This window comes from Barbatula barbatula (genome assembly GCF_947034865.1).
Source record: "Barbatula barbatula genome assembly, chromosome: 13".
NCBI classification, from domain to species: domain Eukaryota; kingdom Metazoa; phylum Chordata; class Actinopteri; order Cypriniformes; family Nemacheilidae; genus Barbatula; species Barbatula barbatula.
This window is the reverse complement of record NC_136776.1, coordinates 21,878,531-21,900,503: the sequence shown is the minus strand read 5'-3', so window position 1 is coordinate 21,900,503 and position 21,973 is coordinate 21,878,531. Positions and strand designations below refer to the sequence as shown.

Genomic DNA, 21,973 nt, shown 5'->3' with positions numbered 1-21,973 from the left:
GAAAAAGTCTTGTAAATTGTGGTGAACATAAATGCTTTCGACTTTCATGTATTTTAATAAATAGGTGACTGCCTCATTCACTTACACTTTTGAGATTCTTGGGCATTAAATTAATTTAATCATTACGAACTGGGGGAGTCGATTCATTCACAAAAATGACTGACACACAAACAGTGTTGACTTTGTACCTCTTTTTAAGAAGGGGGACCGGAGGGTGTGTTCCAACTACAGGGGGATCACACTTCTCAGCCTTCCCGGGAAAGTCTATGCCAAGGTACTGGAGAGGAGAATACGGCCGATAGTAGAACCTCGGATTCAGGAAGAACAGTATGGTTTTCGTCCAGGCCGTGGAACGCTGGACCAGCTCTACACCCTCTACAGGGTGCTGGAGGGTTCATGGGAGTTTGCTCAACCAATCCACATGTGTTTTGTGGATTTGGAGAAGGCATTCGACTGTGTCCCTCGTGGCATCCTGTGGAGGGTGCTTCGGGAGTATGGGGTCTGTGGTCCTTTACTAAGGGCTGTCAGGTCCCTGTACGGCCGAAGCAGGAGCTTGGTTCGCATTGCCGGCAGTAAGTCGGACTTGTTCCCAGTGCATGTCGGACTCCGGCAGGGCTGCCCTTTGTCGCCGGTTCTGTTCGTAATTTTTATGGACAGAATTTCTAGGCGCAGCCAGGGGCCGGAGGGTGTCAGGTTTGGGGATCACACGATCTCGTCTCTGCTATTTGCGGATGATGTTGTCGAGTTGGCCCCTTCAAACCAGGACCTTCGGCATGCACTGGGACGGTTTACAGCAGAGTGTGAAGCGGCTGGAATGAAAATCAGTACCTCCAAATGCCAGGCCATGGTCCTCAGTCGGAAAAGGGTGGCTTGCCCACTTCAGGTTGGTGGAGAGTTCCTTCCTCAAGTGGAGGAGTTTAAGTATCTCGGGGTCTTGTTCACGAGTGAGGGAAGGATGGAATGGGAGATTGACAGACGGATCGGTGCAGCTTCTGCAGTAATGCGGTCGATGTACCGGCCCGTCATGGTGAAGAAAGAGCTGAGCCGCAAGCTCTCAATTTACCGGTCAATCTACGTTCCTACTCTCACCTATGGTCATGAGCTTTGGGTCATGACCGAAAGGACAAGATCCCGGATACAGGCGGCTGAAATGAGCTTCCTCCGCAGGGTGGCTGGGCGATCCCTTAGAGATAGGGTGAGAAGCTCAGTCACCCGGGAGGAGCTCGGAGTAGAGCCGCTGCTCCTCCACATTGAGAGGGGTCAGCTGAGGTGGCTTGGGCATCTGTTACGGATGCCTACTGGACGCCTTCCCCGGAAGGTGTTCCGGGCACGTCCGACCGGGAGGAGACCCCGGGGAAGACCTAGGACACGCTGGTGGGACTATGTCTCCCGGCTGGCCTAGGAACGCCTCGGTGTCCCCCCAGAAGAGCTGGAGGAAGTGTCTAGGGTGAGGGATGTCTGGGCATCTCTGCCTAGACTGCTGCCCCCGCGACCCGGCCCCGGATAAGCGGTAGAAAATGGATGGATGGATGGACCCAAATTAGTAGATTTTATTTCCAAGATTTGTACGTCATTTTAACTAAAACATTTAGTTAAAAACAAGAACATAATTCTATTAAGTATATTTAAATAATTTATTTTCAGAAAAATATACTAAGGCACATAATCAGTTTTTCACATGATGCACAGTTTGCCCGAACTTAACTTCCGGTCTGTTTTTGGTTACAATCTAACAATTTATTTTTAGATTCAACCTATATTAATTTCAAATCCATACTTAAATGTTATTGTTTATTGATTGTATTAAATTAAATGAAAATATCTCAACAGTTATTGATTCTTTGTGGTGGTCTACCGGAAGTTGAATTTGTGTATGTTTATGTTGTTGCTGCAGAAACCGTCTATAAGGAAACTTATGTCACATGCCGATTTGAAAACATGCATACATTTTGAAGATGCTGGGAATGGCATGTTATAAAAGCATATTACCACAAGGAGGCGGCAAGTTTTAAGAGTTTCATAATAATTTTGTTATTCATTTCTAAATCTTGTGTATATCGAAACATAATCATCCTCATTGACACAGTTTAAATTATTATTATTTGAAGTGCAAAGACTAAGGCTTTCCAAAGTTTTTGAAAGCTTTTCTGTTGTGATGCGATTCACAAAGGTTATGCATAAAGCATGTCTTTATTCTAATGCATTCCTCTGGTGCACTTTCTTTGTTCTGCAACATTTTGTAAAAGGATAAAGACTGGAATTTTTTACATGTATTTTATGTTGTAAAATATTTGTAACTGTCTATATCTGATATACTGAAGCTTTACTTAAGTAGGCATCTGCATTGCATGAGGACATCTCTAACATTCCGGGACATTCCCCTTAGAGAAAGATGATCATATGGGTGTAAGGAAACTTGACTCGCTCTGGAGTGTTCATGACACTCTCTGTTTCTCCAGTCCTCCAAACATTTCTAGGACCTGATTCTGTGGTCTGAGAAAACGTAGCCCATTGTCCTAAAACACACAGTCCTATGGGAGGAAGGACGTGGAAGGCTTAATCACATCCAAATATTTGACATATATCCTTAATATGTTACATCCAAATAACAGGATGTCAGAGGAAAGAATTGCTGGTGTCGTGGAAAAGTAATATCCCCGTCTGGCCAAAGTAGCTTGCACCGTCTTCAGCATCTCCGGCAGATCCTTCAAGGTGTCATGGAGGGGCTTGCTGTCCACTGCTCACCACATGATCACTGGGGTCCCTCACGGATCGGTGCTTGGACCGCTGCTTTTTTCCATCTACATGACATCCTTAGGACCCGTCATACAGGCACACGGCTTTTCTTATCACTGTTATGCTGACGACACCCAGATCTACATCTCGATTCACCCAAACGATTCCACTGTAGCAGCATTGCAAAGACAAGGCGATCCTGCCGATATGCCCTATTCAACATTCGAAAGGTTAGACCCTATCTCACGGAGCATGCAGCACAACTCCTTGTCCAGGCCATGGTAATCTCAAGGTTGGACTACTGCAATGCTCTCCTTGCTGGTCTTCCTGCAAAGGCTATCAAACCACTTCAGCTGGTTCAAAACGCAGCAACACGCCTCATCTTCCAACAGCCCTAAAGGGCTCATGTGACACCCATTTTCATCTCTCTCCACTGGCTACCGGTTGAAGCCCGGATCAGATTCAAGTCACTGATATTTGCCTACAGGACTATCACTGGATCTGCACCGGCATACATTTACACCCCATCAAGAACCCTGCGTTCAGCAAACCAGCGGCACCTTGCATTACCTTTTCATAAAGGCATTAATAGCTTCCCTGCTCATTCTCCTTCACAACTCCTTCCTGATGGAACATTCTTCCTTACGTGGTCCGGTCAACTACATCTCTCACAACATTCAAAAAACGACTTAAAACCCATCTCTTCTGTGAATACCTGGCAGACAAATGAATAAGAAAGTACCCTAAGCATCTCTCTTTCTCTCAACAGGTAGTGGTCTAGCTTTTGTTGACACTAGTAACTTTGTATTAGCACTTATCGTACTATTGCTCTTTTATGACATATCGCTTATTGCTCCCTGAATTCTTTTTTAAGTCGCTTTGGATAAAAGCATCTGCTAAATGTAAATGTCTATGGTTGGCTAGTAATGTATGTTCAACACATGGATGTTTAGTTTAGATTTTTAGTTGTTTGAAGCCTCAGACTGACATCACTCCATCATTAAAATGTATGTTCAAAACTTGGATGTTTGCTGTTGTCACTGGAGCGGGAGGGGGAGGGAATTGTAGGTGAGCGGGGAGCGGAATTGATCAGGCGGTCTGGTTCTAATTTGAGCGGTGAAGCGGGGGAGCGAACACCCACGTGAGCAGGGAAATTCTCACCGCTTAGCGTCGCTCACGCTCTGCAACAGGAACACTGTTCGTTTGCATTAAATCTGTATTTATTCCAATGAACTTCATTTTAAGAGGGTAATAAAATAGGGTTATAATAATGATGCTAAATATATGCATTTAAAGAATGACCATAACAATGTCCTTAAAATTACATTTCAGTTGGGGGCGGATTTGCGACACTGCGGTAGACCAATCATAGCAGACTAGACCATCTGACCAATCACATCAGGCTGACAGAAAGGAAGGGATTAGACAGATGATTCGCCGAACGAATCATTTGATAGTTAGTCAAGAAGTAAGCTTATAACACTGACTATTATTAGACATTTTATAAATGAAAATGTTTTTACACCTTGTTGTTGGATACTCCATAAACCAAAGTAGGTCCTTCAAAAATATCACAAAATATTTACTCTTTAATAAATATATACAAACAGACCCATCAAAGCGTTTAGTCAAGGTCCTTTTGCAGAATAAATGTGACACTGGGTTGCTGTTTACTGTATCTATATAAGCATCAGATAAATTTTACCCTGCTAAAACCTGTTCGGTCATTTAATGTTGGCAATACAAATATCGTATGCCCTAAAGGACAGATAGGAGGGGGGAGGTGAAGGCTTTATTGTTTGCCAGTCATCACTGTGTATTGTACTATCGCTCTGAGCTACAGGTGTGATCCTAGATACAAAAGAACAAAACATCGTGCCTCAGGACCACGGTGGCTCATATTTAACAAATGCAAACTTGCACGTATGTGCACATACAGAGACACTGAATGGAAGCATGCATTGATGTGCTTATGCTTATTACCCTGGCAAAATGTTAAAGTCGCTTCGGATTGAGGTGTGCCCTCAACGAACAAATGCAAATTTGAATCTAAAGTCAAACTAAAGTCAATATTTGTAGAGTAAAGGACATGGCAGACGACTGCTCTATGTTGCCACAGGAAATTTTTACTTCTCTTGGTCTGAAAGCACAGGATGCGGTTGATGAGTGAAACAGTGACAGACCAAATATATACCCTTGTGAAACCCCTGTTGATGGCAAGTGTAATGCCGACAATTTATGATGGTGCCTTTTCAACAGTTAAAAAATGAGGAACTATATCAAAGCCTTTGCTAGTTACATCTGGTCCTTCCCTTATTAAACAAGGACTTTTCGGTTTTCCAAAGATCATAAAATACACAAATAAGCCCTACCTTCAAGCCAAACACATCTATGCAAATGTTTGTTCTTTTTCAGTGGTGTCATTTGCAGAGGAGCCATGAAGTCGCTTATCTTAAATTACAGCCTTCCTGCCTGCTTCCATTATCTACACAACCCTGCCTAATGGATGTTGGGCGTTACAGCGCAAACGGGAAATGAGTGCATGATCAGACGCTTTCACATTGAAAGACTGTTGTTCATATAAAATGATGATTGTAGAATGCATCGCCATCCTTTTCCAACCATATTTTTTTATCATCTTGCAAACCAAAGACAAAGGGAAACCTGATCATCTGAGACCGGTGTCTGAGACCTATAACTTGGCAACCGCTGTCATGACGACACAAGGAAACAGATTGGCTGACTTTTTATACACGAGGGAGTTTGGTAGACCTGTCTATGTAGAGAGGAAACACGCCCCTTAAAAATAAAGGTGCTTCAAAAGGCACCCTAGATAGAATAACCTTTTTTCTCTAAATGGTTCCATAAAGAACCTCTGTTTAACAAAAGGTTCCTTGTAGCGGATAAAGGTTATGAAAAGGTTCTTTAAAGAACCTTGGACGTTCCTGTGGCTCAGTGGTTGGAGCATGGCTTTAGCAACACCAATGGGTTTGATCCCAGGGGTTGCACATACTTCAAAACAAATGAGAAGTATATGCAATGCAAGTCGAAAGCGTCTGCCAAATGCGTAAATGAATGGTTCTGTGTGGTTTTTCTATGGCAATGCTGTTCAGAACCTTTGAGTGCAAAGGAAGATTTGTAGTTATAGTTGTTGCCCTTTTGCTTATATAGGAAAACCCCAAAGCAAGGTATATGCACCTGTGGAGGGAAGAAACACTATGTGATTTATAGGAAACAGTGGCCTACCAGAACCCCAAGAGTGTCAAAATATTTTTCGAGTGGGTTTCACGCCTTAAGAAGCAATGATCACTTATCTGAATTAAACTACATCTTGGTGGCTGTAGATGAGATCAGGCGTGACCGTGAAAACAATAAACAACTGTGTGCAGACAGAGAGATGGGATGGAATGAATTCTCTGGACCATCTTTTCCTTTTTGTCCATGGTAAATCATTGTTGCATTTGAACCGATGGCTCATTTGAGATCCTGTTTAAAAGAACAGCTTTTCATGTTCCTTTGACGTTTATTCACCAAAAAACACTTCTAGTTAATTGCATAAGCGTCATCATAAAATGTTACCTATGCATTGTTGAGCACTAATGATGAAAGTAGAAGTTCACACGCACGCGTGATCCATCCATGCTGCATTTGGTTTTGCGTTGTAGCTACTTTGCAGCAGATTTGCATCTCTACAGGAAATGGTGGTCAGTCAGAGTCTGAGCTTCTTCATCCATCATGACCTGATTAAGGTTGTGCAATTTGTATGCTGTCATTTACCTTTTTGTTAAAATAATACACGATTACAATTGTAACTATTTCACCATTTAGTTCTATAGAAAAGCATGTGCTGGTGCTTCTAAGAACCCGGAAACCATGAATGCTGAACATAAAAATAAAAGCGCACAAACATAATGAGACCGCTAATAGGAAAATATCTCTCGAACACTACCTGTGCATCTACTCTGCTTACATTACAAACATTTCATCTCCGCTGGTTGATTTAGATTGTGGTTGGTTTGCGTTGGTTGTTGTAGTACAAGAGGAAGGGGCCCTGAATTCAGAGAACTGCTGAAAACCATACGCTTTATCATTTAGACTAAACATTATTACACCAGCTTCAAATATGTCAGTGTAACATTGGGAAACTGTTGTATAGTTAAAAGATACCTCGAACGGGCTTGACCCAGAGCATCCCGTTTTCCGGGATAACATAATCTCAGTTTGCACTTACCCTGCTTACTGAAACGGCCCCCAGTACAAAGGTATAATTCACGACGCGTCAACAAGAACACAGTGATACAAACAAGGCGGTCGACATGAACCAAACGAAACCAAATGAACCAGCACAAGACAGAAAACACAATAGGGAACCAAATCAAGAGGGGAACAGGTGTGAATGAAATCATTGACAATCAATAATGTGGAAACGAAACAGGAGACCGTGCATGACCCAACAGTGCCAAAACAAACAATGCCCTGTCTCTCTCCACGCTAAACACGTGGGGCTGTCATGACAAAAACACTCTGTTGGGTCACCATGTTTAAAGTATACAGTAAATAAATACAGCGAAACTGGCCAGACTGGCTTTGACAATGAACCACTTTGGAGCAGTGTGATGGGTTGATCTGTCTGAATCATTTCCCTTATCTTCAAACCTGTGAGTATGTCATTGTTGTCATCAGGTGTGTCAGACTCCTTGGCTCCATTGAGATCTTGTTTAATGCAGTTATGGTTCATTCAGAGAGTCCTGAACACTTTGCATATTTGTGCATCTTTCTTCTCTGCTTGCATCATAAATAAGACGAAGGGGCTTTGAATTCGGAGAACAGATGAAAACCACGCTCATGGTTAGAACGTATGAGTTTCTGCATTGTGGACTGTACAACACGTTATAATGACATAGATCAGGCTTATATTGGTGCAATTCGCTAACTATTGCATTTGATGATGCTTTAAGCATATGTTGCATGTTCAAGTTTTACCTCATTATGTGTAATGTTTAATGTAGGTCAAGACAGTAGTTTGGTTTGTTGTAGTGGGCTGAGAAGCGTGCTGCTGGAGGTGTGACTTGTGGCCTGACCTTCCTAGACTATATAGACTTCAACATAAAGACATTAAACACGCTTTTATCTATATACAGAAAACATAGTTTGCTCATCTGCAATACGTCAGACTGTCAGAAGTCATATAGACCTCTAGAAGATGTCTGTAAGATGTTTATGATTTAGAACGTATGTAACACTGCTCTTTCTAAGATGTTTAGCAGATGTTTTTACGCAGCAGATGTTTCCAGATCTACGGATCTTTAGCAGACGTATTACAGACGTCAAATAGACGGAAGCCAGGAGGTTTGAAAAGGGTCGTAAGCTAAATAAATAAGTTATATTTGTAACACTTTCAGAAAGGGTAACATCAATGCATTAACATTATGAGCAACACTTCTACAACAGTTTTTATTCTTCATGTGAATTTTTGCATTTACTGATACTGATACAAAACCAAACGTTGTATCTGTATATATATATATATATGCTATAATGAACTCACGATAAATATTCTGTTGCCATATTGATAAAGATGAATAAACTGTGTGTTTATGTTCGGATGTTTTAAGAACTACCTGAATTCCTCATTCATCCTCCCCATCCTCCAGCCCTCTTCTTTCATCTTTATTATTTGTTAGATGAGAAGAAACCCAGCTTTCAAGAGACACGAATGATGATGATTCTTTGGGCGTGGCGAATGGCTTGAGCTGGAGAACCCCACTCGCTTTGTCGCTTGATCTTTATTGAATATATTTTACGTTTTGATATAATGTTGCGTTTTTCGGGACTAGGCGAACGGACTTTTGCTCGTGTCTTTTGTGCGTTTTATATACTGTGAGTCTTTGATTCATCATCATGTGAAGGATTTATCTTTTGTTGAGAATGTTGAGGAATATGACTTTTGACAGAGTAACTTCATTTAGTTTATTATTGCTACTGAGCGGTAAGTGCATCATCTTTTGTTTGTTCCGAGTGTTTTGTATTTATTCACTTATTCTCGCCATTGTTCTCGTCGTATCCAGGTTGGCCGATCTATTCAAACAGTATATGATTATCAACTCGGCATGTTACAGTGTTGCTGTTAACAAATATGTCGAATATCATTATTATGCTACCTATAAGGCAAAGCCTATGGTCATCTTTATTTTATATGCTATAGTGTAACACGCAGTTATAAAAAGTAGAACGTACTTAAAATTTGCATTCGTCTTTTAACGTTACGTAATATTCAGTCATTTCCTCACATTCAAGTCTGTATGCATTTATTTGTTGAACACATAGAAATATATTTGGAAGAATCCCTATTACCAGACAGATGTAGCCCCCCCATTGACCACCAAAGTCAAAAGTGAACCAGAACTGTTTGCTGTCCAACACTCTCAAAATGACTTATTTTGTGTTCAACAACAAAAATAAGTTGTTTTGCAACTTGTCTGTATTTTTCCTACAGTGGGAGTCAATGGGGGGCAAAATCCGTCTGTTTATAAGCATTCTAACAATTATCTTTATCAGAACAAAGAAATGTATACAGATTAGGAACAACTCGAATGTGAGTAAGTGATGACAGACTTGATCCCTTGACTAATAGCAGATGCACACCTATTTTCACATTGTAAGCACAATAATTCATTTATAGCTAATCCCTTAATCGACGTAATTCCATAATTGACCCTATTTTACTAGGCGTTCCCGCTCACTTAAACTCTAATGCAGATGTCTGATAAAGATCCGGCAAACGTGTCAGACATCCATTCTGTCTTTATGACATCTGACGGCGAACATCTCCGAAGTATTGCAGATGACCAAACAATAAAAAAACGCCTTGCAGAGGTCAAATAGACGTCTCCGAGATGTATGTGTGCTATGAGGGAAGATTAAGTGTTAAGAAAAGGTCTCATCTTTTTATTTAGGCCTATTAAAGAGAGCTGGAGAGGCACCGAACAAAATGGCAACAGAGAACGATAAAGATACACTAGCAGCATCACATAAACATATAAATAAAATAGGTTTTTACTCAACATTATTTCAAACGTTAAGAAAAAGAAGTCGAATATTAGATGCCATGAGTGTACCTTCAATGATGCCTGTTGTCTGATGGGTATTGAACGGTTTCTGCAAGCTTTTTAAAACCGAGATGGATGTGAGACGGCAGAAGTTACGGAGAGATTGACAGTGGCAGTACTGTATGTGCACACTTGAAGTATTAGACAAATCACATCGTAAAGAAACGTAAGCCATTTTCACAAATGTTGATATCTCGCCGACTGATATGAGGGACATGTATGGTATATAAAAGGAGGTGTGTTCATCCTAAAGTCATTAATAAAACATACAAAGATTTGTTAAATAAATCGTTTTTGAATAATGTCTCCTAATTGTAGGCAGGTCTTACTTTTTACTATGTTTTTTTGGACTAAAGTTAAAGATTATTTGTGAGAGCATTTCTCTAAGTTTTGTACACACTGGCCCACACTGTTTATAACTGTGTTTCAGGTTTGTTTGGTGTTGATGGAGATGAAGTGAAGTCAGTGTCAGTGATGGAGGGAGAATCTGTGACTCTACAAACTAATGTTACTCACATACAGAGACAAGATCAGATACTGTGGATGTTTGGACCTCAAGAGACTCGTATAGCTGAAATATATAAGGGAAATATTGATATGTTTGACAGTAGCAAGATATTTGGAGACAGACTGAAGATGGACAATCAGACTGCATCTCTCACCATCACAAACATCACCATCACAGACTCTGGACTTTATAAACTACAGATCATCAGTGACAGAGGAAATTCATACAAGAGATTCAATGTTAACGTCTATGGTGAGTTTAATATCACTTTCTCTTTCAAAGTTAAAGTGATTTAGAAATCATCCGGACAAATACTGTTTTGAACTCTTCCCTTTCATTCAGCTGCTGCAAATTGAGCAGATTTATAAGTCCATTGTTTTTATTTAAAAAGATTAGATTTGTCACGGGGTGTGGACAGAACCCAAACGCAGGCAGCAGAGTTAAATAACAAAAACTTTATTTAAACAAAAGACCCTCGATGGGGAAAACATGATCTAAAACAAGACAAAAGTGTAAACTAAAACTTCCCACATGGGGAACAAAACAAACAAAGTCCTTTGAATAATAAATCAACAAAATCCACAAATTTAGAACAGGAACAAACACGATAATCCATAGACAGGAATAATCCAACAAGGTGACGTGAGGAGGTACGATAATGACAAAATGACAATGAACCGACAAGGGACAGAGGGAAACTGGGCTTGATAAAGGGAAACACTAACAAGGACAGATGACACAGGGAGAGTGGCCACAAGTGACATGGATAAAACACTAAGGGAAAGCTAACAGGAGGATTGCACGAGGCAGGTGAGGGGACTGAAACACTAAGGGAAGGATGGATCAGGGCTGGAGACAAGACTAACACTAATGGACTGCTAACAGGGAAACAAGGGGGCGGGGCTAAAGGACGTGACACCGGAGAGAGAGCATGGCTTCTTAAACCAAAACAATGCTCTTTCTCCACACAAAACACATGGGACTGACATGATCCTGCCACAAGACTCGAAAACCAAGACAAGGAGAGGCAGAATCATGACAAGATTAGGGACATTTATGACTAGTCTGTTAACCAATATCATTTTCAGTTATTTTGATGATAACAGACATCATTTTTAACATTATTAATATTAAAGAGACTACCACACTCTCATTTAATATAGTGACTTCACTGCAAAAATGTCATTTTGCTCATCAAGAAAAAAAATTTTTGACACTTGTATTGAAAAACAAGACTAAAATACGAAATAATAAAGTCATTTTTTGCAGTGTTCTCAGTTGCAGTGTAACTTGGGAGATATGATGAAGTCGTTTTCTGTGTATATACAGCTTGGGATTTTCTATTGGAATAACTCGCATTTCTTTTCTCACGTTCAGCTCGTCTGTCTGTTCCTGTCATCATGAGAGACTCTTCTCAATGTTCTTCATCATCAGAAAGATCTTCAGCGTCAACATGTGTGTTGTTGTGTTCAGTGATGAATGTGACACGTGTGAGTCTCTCCTGGTACAAAGGAAACAGTTTATTGTTCAACATCAGTGTGTCTGATCTCAACATCAGACTCTCTCTTCCTCTGGAGGTGGAATATCAGGACAACAACACATACAGATGTGTGGTCAACAATCCCATCACAAACCTCACACAACATCTCAACATCAATGAACTCTGTGGGTCGTGTCCAGGTGATGTCAATGACTTGTTCTCTACATCTAATTATATAACTATTAAAATATGAAATCTTTATTTTTTAAATGAATACTATATTTATAGGTGGTTTTAAAGTGACAACTTGTGTTCTGATTACAAGGTAAAGAAACCGAGAACAACCATTACTTGTCGCAATAGACTGCGATACCAAGCTCAACCGCTAGGTGACAATGTACCGGACGGTTTCTTTAAATGCTAAATAAATACAGGAACCATTCAACAAATAGTTAATAAACATACTAAAAAATTCAACAATCATTTATATAATATAGTATAAGACACTAGCCAGACTGATAAAGAAACACAGACCGGAAGATAACTACAGTCCAGGCACGGCGTCCGATGAAACCATCTATAACTTGTACTACATGACTTGTATTTATTATTCTACACTATTAGTGTAGATCTTCTGTACAACTAAAAAGTGACAACGAGTGCAAATATTTATGTATTAAAACTATTTTACATGTTTATATTTTAGATTTTCCCCCCACAAGTATGGATCCCGCAGTGATTATATTTGTAGTTCTGGCAGTACTTGCACTAGTTGTTGCACTAGTTGTTGTCTACATTCTCTCCAAGAAACACAAAAGAGACCAGTTACAAGGCAAGTCGCACACAGCTTATATGTATGTGTTCTGTATTCTTTTCATTGTCATATTTTATTTTGCAATTTGTCTTTAATAGTCCACGTCCATGGCATTTGCGGTCTTTTAATGTTTCCCTGACCTTATTGTTTAGCTGTTCCCTGTTGCCCTTAATTGTAGTGTGTATCATTGTCATTTCTCCCCGTCAACTCATTGTTTCTGTTTCTACGTTTGCTTTGTAATAAAGTGCATGTGGATTTGTTACAACTTTCCTCTCAGTGGATTTAATGACAGTTTAGCTTGCTGAAATATAATTTTCTATTGTTCATATTTGTGTTTGGTAATGATTAAAAAAAGCATTTTTTTCTTTTACTGCTGACTAGGTCAAACCCTAGAGGAGGTGCTTTACACTGATCCAACGTTTCATGAACAAAATCCACCAAAAGAGGTACAAGTTTCACAAAGCACCAGATATACAGTATGTGTGTTTATTATATCATACACAAAGCAAGTAGGTATTGCTTTAAATCATCGGTAGATTTGTTTTTACCAAATGGCCTGTTTGTGTACAATACAAATATTCACAAACAATCACATGGCATTTTTGTAAGATGTTTGTTTTGTTTGTAGTGCGTTTTGTTCAAAGAAAAGACGAAGTTTAAGAAAGGCATCGGAAAATTACTATTCTGAGATGTCTGATATTCTGCTTTCTGAAGAACATGTTTTGTGCCATTGTTGCCAAATGTAGCTCCTCCACACCATCACTTTAACGTCTTTGCTTGTGTGTGTGTGTGTTTTACAGAGATTGAGAGAATCAGAAGCAATATACTCCACCGTGAGGGCATAAATCAGTCAGCGGTGACCAACAAGCTCCAGCATCTCAATTCAGCCACATGTGTCTACACTGGATTCAGCAGAAGTTGTATGAAGTCTTATTTTGATAGAATGTATTTTCTTTAAGTATAATGAAGTGTATTGTATAATAGCCAGAACCGGTCCGTCTGTAGCACATGAAGCTCAAGGGAATTTCTCAACTGAAATTAAATGATTTGAATTTTTTTCATTTGCATATACAGGAAGACAAATAGCCTATAAAAGCACAAAAAACAGTTCGATGAAGTAACTGTAGTATTATGGTCTTTTATTTTATCTGACCAAAGGCTGTTTTAACGCATGGCGACCTTATTTATTTAGATTTTGGTTTCGAGTCATATTTTACATGATGTTAAAGTAGTTGTCTTTCGTGCATGTTGATGAACTGGAGCATAATGTCATTTGAAGTCATGCATAACTTTACTAATGTGACGCGTGTCTACTGTACTAAGTTATTAAGTATTTGCATCCTCTATTGTAAACCACCAGAATACTTCTCTACAGAGTATCACATCATATAGTTTTTCTCTTAGTCTTCATGCGTGTTCTTCTTTATTCTTTGTCTGCTTTGTGTGTCACTTCTCCATGTCATTTTATTATTTCCTTGCAACATGTTTTCTGCACGTGAAGAATAAACTGTGATCAAAAGACACGTGTTCACCTTTCCGGTGTGTTTCTTGGTTCCAAAATATATTCGTAATTTATATTTTGTGTTCCAGGAAAGAAATAAAAAATATTTCTAAATAAAGTTGAAGCAGTGCAAGGATGACTTAAAGATGACAAAAAAAAATGATAAAACAAAAGAGTTACATTAAGCTCATATTTACAAAAACTTGACTAGTCGTGTGATGGAACAGTCCTCCAGTGACTGAATGACTGTTGCGGTCACCTCTGTTAGTCTGAGAGGTTTGCAGAGCTTTGTCTTTGCTTCATCAGGTCCGTTCAGACTCCATTGCTCTTTTAAGATCGTGTTTAATGGTTAATTTAAGAAACAACACATTTAAAGAACGTGGAGCATTTTAATGGGAAGATATTGAGCACCGTTAATAAAAAAAGATATGCTTGAATCACTTTATTTTTAATAATGTTGCTGATCCTAATGTTAATTATTAATGATAAATGCACTCATCCGAGCATGCACATGTACTGCATTTGGTTCTGTCTCGCCACTCGCTGCCTGAGCTGCTTCACCATTATGACTTAAATTAGTTTAGGGCCGCCATTTACCATTTGGTAATATGTAAAACTTGTTAAACTAAATGGAAGAATGTAGTGAACCTACAACATCAAGAAGTGTTTTTGTGCTGCACAGAACCACCATTTTGAAGACTTTAGACACTCAATAGCTCTGAAACACTTTGCACGCTCATCGTGCATCTCCTGCATTATTAAGAGTTGAGTCAGTCTGCGGGCCTAGGCTGTTATTACAGAGAGGAAAATAACACGAAGGGGCTTTGAGTTCAAAGAACACCTGAAAACTGCTTTTAGGTTTGGAATGTTAAATAGTGGTGAGAACGGCACTGCAAGACACAACAGGCATCAAATATGTCACCAAAATATATTGGTCAACAAATGGCGACCTGTTGATTTAAGCAAACTGCTTGAGGAATGGCACGGTTTACTTCATATGTAATGCCATCTCTGTTGGTTTGTTGTAAAGTAGGTCAGGACACTATATGGGTAAGACATAAGTGTGGTTTGTAGTGTGCGCGTGTTGCCTACCTGATCACACGCGTTCACTTGCCTCCTATGGCCTGCTGCTCTTCACACTATACATCAATTTCAACAGAATGCAACCAGTACGTACAAGAAAAATATGCAAATGATTGATGCAAAATGTTTCAAGACAGCCAAAACTAAATTATGCATTTGAAGGGCCTTTTAACAAACAATCGTGGTCCTTTCAAAAAGACGTAGCTTACATAAAATGTAAAAAGATGTATTTCTAACAACCAAGCCCACGAAGTGCTGCAAAGGGATAAAGGCTTAGCTATGACTCGAGTGGAATGTGTGGAAGTTATCAATATAATTTTATGTATATCTTAAATAATAATCAAACGAAATATTCATAAATTCCTTATAGCATTTATTCCTTCTGTACTATTAAATGCGCTCGCAGGTGTGATGCTCTTGCTGTACATGAGATACAGAGGAAACAAAGGCAGGTTTAAACAGTAATTATTTAAAGGGATACTGCACCCAAAAAGGAAAATTCTGTCATCATTTGCTCACCTTCGAGTGAATTTGAACATGGAGACATATGGGGGGCAAGATCTGTTTGGTTATAAGCATTCTTCCAAATATCTTTCTCTGTGTTGAATTATATTTATACAGCTTTGGAACAACTCGAAGTTGAGTAAATGATGACAGAATTTTCATTTTTGGGTGAAGTATCCCTAAAATGTATAGTTTAACATTAGTATAACATTTATTAAGGAGTTATCTTTTGTTTACCCTAATCTTAAGGTTTCGAACCACGTGAACATAGATAAAGACAGAAGAAGTAGATTACGTTCATACAACATCTTCTAGACACACTAAGCAAAAACAGGTAAGAGATCCTTTTTAGTACATAAAACACTAGTTATTGGCACGTTCGTCTTTAAGCTAGAAGCTGAATACTAGTACCCGCTGAAACCTTAAAACACGAATTTATCACCTTTTTGCTCTACGGAAAGCTCATTGTAAGGACACGATATATTCCAGTGTTGTTTTAATGGCGCTCCTGTCATTTTAACATTTAAAAAGCATCTCTCTAGCTGGATGAACCAGCCAGTGTTAGACCTTCCTGCTGCAGGAATCTGACTGGGATTTGCATCAAATCCCTCTGATGAGGACGCATTTGAATGTACTGTAGTCGGGAGTGAGAAGTAAAGGGTCGTATAGTGGGCCTATACAGTCAGAAAATGTACTGTATGGTGACAAAAGGTGTGCAGCTGGTGTATGATTTATCATACTGTATTTTCCATCGTTGGACCGCAGGGGTTCTGTTTTGTTTTTGTGACTTGCATGGTACGTGCCATTTCAATGCCCACGTTGTTCTCTGAAAACTGCGCTAACCACAAATAAACCTATTGACTGTCTTGAAACCAGTTTGACTTTCACTTGCTTTATCCATGTTGCCTGCTTTCATGTCATCTGCAGGTGTTTCGTATACAAGCCATGCTGCAACCCATTGTTTATCTAGCAACATTACAAATCCGGTAAGTGTTTTTCCCAGGATAAAGGGTTTGGCTAATGTTCTTCAGATGTTTCTAAAGAGCTGCTCATCCATATAAAAGTACAGCATTAGGATGACGGCAGATTTCTAGTATGTGATTGACTTACATACATCTTAACAGTTGCTATATACCTTGTAAAAAATGATCAGTTTCATGTAAAACCTCGTCTTGCAATGTAAACACAAAAGACACAAGAGCCTTGTCTCATAAAGCTATTGATTATTTCATATCGGTATATTTTCCGTCATCATAAAACGGCTTAGTAAAGCTTGACACTTTTAACACATATCAGATACCGGGTGGAAAATCATTGCTTCAGAAAAAGCACTTTGGTCATCACTACCGTCATGGTGTGCATATCATCTAAGGGTTTGTACTTTTGTTGGGATCTGATGCAATACACAAGTGACAACAGTCATGCCCACCAAAGCATAAACCAACGAGGGAGTCACTCTCTTCCAAGGACTGTCTGGGGAAATAATAAAAACCATATTATACCATCTTGCTTATCAATACATTTCCAAATATTTATATAACTAATTAAGAAAATATACAATTATTATTTATGGTGGTTAATGAAACACCTTAGTAAATAATATATCTGCTGTCTTACCTGAACACAGATGTTGTGTGAGGTTGGTGATGGGATGGTTGACCACACATCTGTATGTGTTGTTGTCTTGAATGCGAAAAGGATACATTACTTTCTTCTAGTTTCTTTATCTTTCCATTGCGTTGACTCTGACAACTAGGCTTTGAAGTAAAAGAATGGCATCTAAAAATGATTATTCTGAGATGTCTGATAGTTTGAACATGTTTTGTGCCATTGTTGCCAAATGTAGCTCATCCACACCATCATTTCAACTTCTCCTTTGTGGATTTTACAGACACTGCGTGAATCAGAAACAATATACTCCAGCGCGAGGACATGAATCAGCCGGCGGGGACTCACAAGCTCCAGTATCCGATTTCAGCCACATTTGTCTACTTTGAAGACACAGGATTGTGTCGAAGTTTTTGTTCTCGAATGTGTTTTCTTGAGGTTTAATGAAGCGCTTTACATTGTTCGAGTCTGAAGTCTTTGTAGGAAAGAAGCTCAAGGGAATTTTTCAAAAGTCATTTTGTTATTTGCATATACACGCAAATGTTAAACGTGTTTCGTCCCTTTCAACCTCTGTTGAACCATTTATAATATTTCTATTCTGAGGATAACTGGATTGTATGGTAAAGCCACAAGAAGACACTCGGACTGCTTTTCTGCAGAGCATCATATTACATTACACTCGCTTTTCTGCATCTTCTGATATTTAATATGACTCTGTGATCTGCGTCACTCCTTTTATTCTTTGAAAATCTGCTCCGTTCTCCATATCGTTTCATTATTGCAATTTTGTAGCAGCGTTTGTTTGCCGCATGCGAAGAATGTTATTGTAAACGTGAACATTGTTGTTTCTCCCTCATGAAGTAAAACTTTTCACGTTTTAGTTTGCAGTGTTTTCTATGCTGTAAATTGTGCATGAAACGACTATTGCCATCGTCCGTCCATATTAATAAGTGTCACCAGTGTGATGATTAAATTATTAAGGTTTCTTACACAAATCTCTGAAAGAGCTTCTTTTATACATTATAAACAAGTCATACCAGCTGGTGGACGATGTCATCATAAACTTCCCTTTTGTGTCGCACGGAAGTAAGTCACAATGCAAGGAAGGAAGACTAAATAAACTTCAATTTCAAAAAGATGTGAAAGTACTGGAGAAACAGCACAGCCTGCTGTTGAATGTTGCACATTAAAACTCCAACAGCATGCCTTTTATGTTCTTGTGTAAGCAAAGACATTTTGTTATGAACGTGGAGGAAGAACCCAATTGCAGGCAGCAGTGAAGGGGTTTTAACAACAAGACTTTAATTAAACAAAACAAACACCCACGATGGAGGAAAAAAATGACAAAACTCAAATCCAAAACTGAAAACAAACCCTTCCCACAGGGGGGGGGCAAAGATAAACTAATTACAAAAGACAGGGCTGTTAAACATCTAACAAAGAACTTCAACACGAGCAAGGTAACAAGGATAACAAACAAGGGTGCTTGGAGCAATGAACAAGCGCAAGTCAATAGACATGAGGGCATTAGATTAGATTAGATTAGATTCAACTTTATTGTCATTACACATATACAAGTACAGTGTAACGAAATGTAGTTTAGGTCTAACCAGAAGTGCAGTTAGCAAGTGCAGGATATACAGTTAGAATAAATACAGAATACAGTAGTGAGAATATAATACAGTGGGCATGGACTATAGAAATATTTTGCAGTAGGTGTGTTCTATAAAAATATGACAGTAGGTATATACTATGAACAATATATACAGATGACTATATACTATGAACATTAATGTACAGGTGGATATGAACAGATAATAATTTAGACTAAAATAGTGCAAGTGACTTAGGTATGCATAAATTATTGACATTGGCTATTAAAGTTGCAGTGCAATAGGTGAGTTAATGCAGTTGTTGAAGTTGATGCAGTTATTAAAGTTACGGTGCAGTATATGAGTTAATGCAGTTAATAGGTTGCAGTCCAGAAGTTTAGTTAATGCAGTTAATAGAGTTACAGTGCAGTTGATTAGTTAATGCAGTTATTGAAGTTATAGTGCAGTTGATGAGTAGATGCAGTTAATAGAGTTACCGTGCAGTTGGTTAGTTAATGCAGTTATTGAAGTTACAGTGCATTAGATGACTAGATGCAGTTAATAGAATTACAGTGCAGTAGATGACTAGATGCAGTTAATAGAATTACAGTGCAGTAGATGACTAGATGCAGTTAATAGAATTACAGTGCAGTAGATGACTAGATGCAGTTAATAGAATTACAGTGCAGTAGATAGGTTAATGCAGTTATGGAAGTGGTCCATTAGTGCAAATGAGCATTCAGTTAAATATTCCTGGTGTGCAAGTGAGCAGTATAGAGTGCAAATGATGCTGTGTGTGTGTAAACAGTCCGGTAGAGCAGATACATGAAGTACTGGTGTGTACAGTTCAGTCATGCATGCAGCCCTGTAGTGCAATGTAAACAATGTTGTAGCAGCATTGGAGTTAAGGGTATGAGAGGTACTGGAATCAGTGGGGGGCAGAGTTCAATAATGAAACAGCTCTGGGAAAAAAGCTGTTTCTTAGTCTGGTGGTTCTTGTCCGGAGGCACCGGAAGCACCTACCGGAAGGCAAGAGAGTAAACAGTCTATGAGCGGGGTGAGAGGAGTCCTTGAGAATGCTGCGAGCTCGACGCAGACAGCGTTTCTTCTGGATGTCCTCAATGGCAGAAAGTGTAGTCCCTGTGATGCGCTGGGCTGTTTTCACCACCCGCTGCAGTGCCTTGCGCTCAGCAACAGAACAGTTTCCGTACCAGACTGTGACACAGTTGGTCAGGATGCTCTCTATCGTGCAGCGATAGAAGTTCACCAGGATAGATGAAGACAGTTGGTTCTTCTTCAGTGTCCTCAAAAAGAAGAGACGCTGGTGAGCCTTCTTGACCAGGCATGAGGTGTTGGTGGTCCAGGACAGGTCCTCCGAAATGTGAGTCCCCAGGAACTTAAAACTGGAAACACGTTCTACAGCCATTCCATTAATGTGGATGGGGTCGTGTGTGCCTCCTTTCGCCTTCCTGAAGTCCACGATGATCTCCTTTGTCTTGGAGGTGTTAAGGAGCAGGTTGTTATCTGAGCACCATGTGGCCAGGTGCCGGACCTCCTCCCTGTATGCAGTCTCATCGTTGTTGCTGATGAGACCAATCACCGTTGTATCGTCTGCAAACTTGATGAAGGAGTTAGATCCGTTCACAGGCCTGCAGTCGAGTGTGAAAAGGGAGTAGAGAAAGGGGCTCAGTACGCAGCCCTGTGGTACACCAGTGTTGAGGGTGGTGGTGGTGGAGCAGATGGGGCCTAACCTAACAAGCTGAGGCCTGTTCGTCAGGAAATCCATAATCCAATTGCAGGTAGAGTTGTTGATGCCTAGGTTTCCAAGTTTGACGATTAGCTTGGAAGGGATGACGGTATTGAATGCAGAGCTGAAGTCTACAAACAGCATACGTGCATAAGTGTCCTTATTGTCCAGATGTGTGAGCACGGAGTGCAGCGCCATGGACACTGCATCATCTGTGCTCCTATTGTTTCGATAGGCGAATTGGTATGGGTCCAGTGTGGGTGGTAGAGAGTCCTTTAGGTGTGCCAGGACCAGCCGCTCAAAGCACTTCATGACAATTGGTGTGAGTGCTACCGGGCGGTAGTCGTTCAGGCACGTCTGGTTTGAATTTTTGGGGATGGGCACAATGGAGGTGGATTTAAAACATGCTGGAACCACTGCTTGGGCGAGGGACAGGTTGAAGATGTCCGTGAAGACCCCAGCGAGCTGCTCTGAACATGCCCGGAGTACGCGACCAGGGATGCCATCTGGGCCAGCAGCCTTGCGCGCGTTGATCCGACTTAGTGCAGTGTGAACATCAGTGGAGTTAAGTTTGATGATTGGGTGGTCAGCAGAGGGTGTGAGCTTGGTTAAATAGGGAGACTAACAAAGTAGATAACACTGGGCAGGTGTGGGAAATGAGACACAGGTGGAAAGCTATACTAGGAACGAGCGGGCGGGGCCAATGACGAGACTGGAGAGAACGCACATTATGTCCAGATTGACAATAATATGTTTCTCTCCACATAAAACACGTGGGTCTGTCATGATTCTGCCCCAGACCAGAAAATCAAGAAGGCAGAATCATGACACATATTCTCAACAATAAAGCATGTGTCAAACTAATTATTTATATTAATGTCCTACTCAAAATGGTGTTGTCATCTTAACATCAACACAAGTCAGGGTTGTCGGCTTCCTCTGTTCTACAATCTTTAAACTTCTGTGCTGAGATCCCAAACTGATATTGTCAATATTGTGTATCCATCTTGTATTGTACATTCGCACTGGCATCATAAGCTTGGCTGATGAGAGAGAGGCGTGGCTACTCCAAAGGAGGGGCTACCTGTGTTACTCCGCCTACAGGCCTATGTTGTTCAAAAGTGATGATTGGTTGAGGAGAACGTGATGCTGAGAAAGAGAAAGGATAAATGAGGGATAAAAAAAGAGAATAACACACATATTTGTATGTCTTGAAAACACTTGGCTATTGAATACGGTATAGGCGGTTGGTTCTCGCAAGAACAGCAAGTGTAAAACTAACAGTAGGCTA

The 21,973-nt window shown here is 40.0% G+C and overlaps 1 protein-coding gene across 4 annotated transcripts; it reads left to right on the top strand.

Moving 5' to 3' along the window:
* The first annotated feature begins 7,314 nt into the window (after positions 1 to 7,314).
* On the top strand, positions 7,315 to 14,259 carry LOC306903147 (SLAM family member 5-like). 4 transcript variants are annotated; one of them, XM_079472106.1, is made up of 7 exons: positions 8,435 to 8,725; positions 10,276 to 10,605; positions 11,731 to 11,843; positions 11,931 to 12,033; positions 12,540 to 12,665; positions 13,029 to 13,093; positions 13,448 to 14,162. In XM_079472106.1, the coding sequence occupies exons 1-7, from the start codon at positions 8,665 to 8,667 to the stop codon at positions 13,490 to 13,492; spliced, it is 843 nt and encodes a 280-aa protein (XP_079328232.1). In that variant the 5' UTR covers positions 8,435 to 8,664; the 3' UTR covers positions 13,493 to 14,162. The 4 variants fall into 4 exon arrangements, with proteins under 4 accessions (XP_079328233.1, XP_079328232.1, XP_079328231.1 ...); XM_079472107.1 differs by lacking the exon at positions 8,435 to 8,725 and adding an exon at positions 7,315 to 7,394 and having other exon boundaries at positions 11,731 to 12,033; positions 13,448 to 14,259; XM_079472105.1 differs by having other exon boundaries at positions 11,731 to 12,033; positions 13,448 to 14,259.
* Positions 14,260 to 21,973: the final 7,714 nt, after the last annotated feature.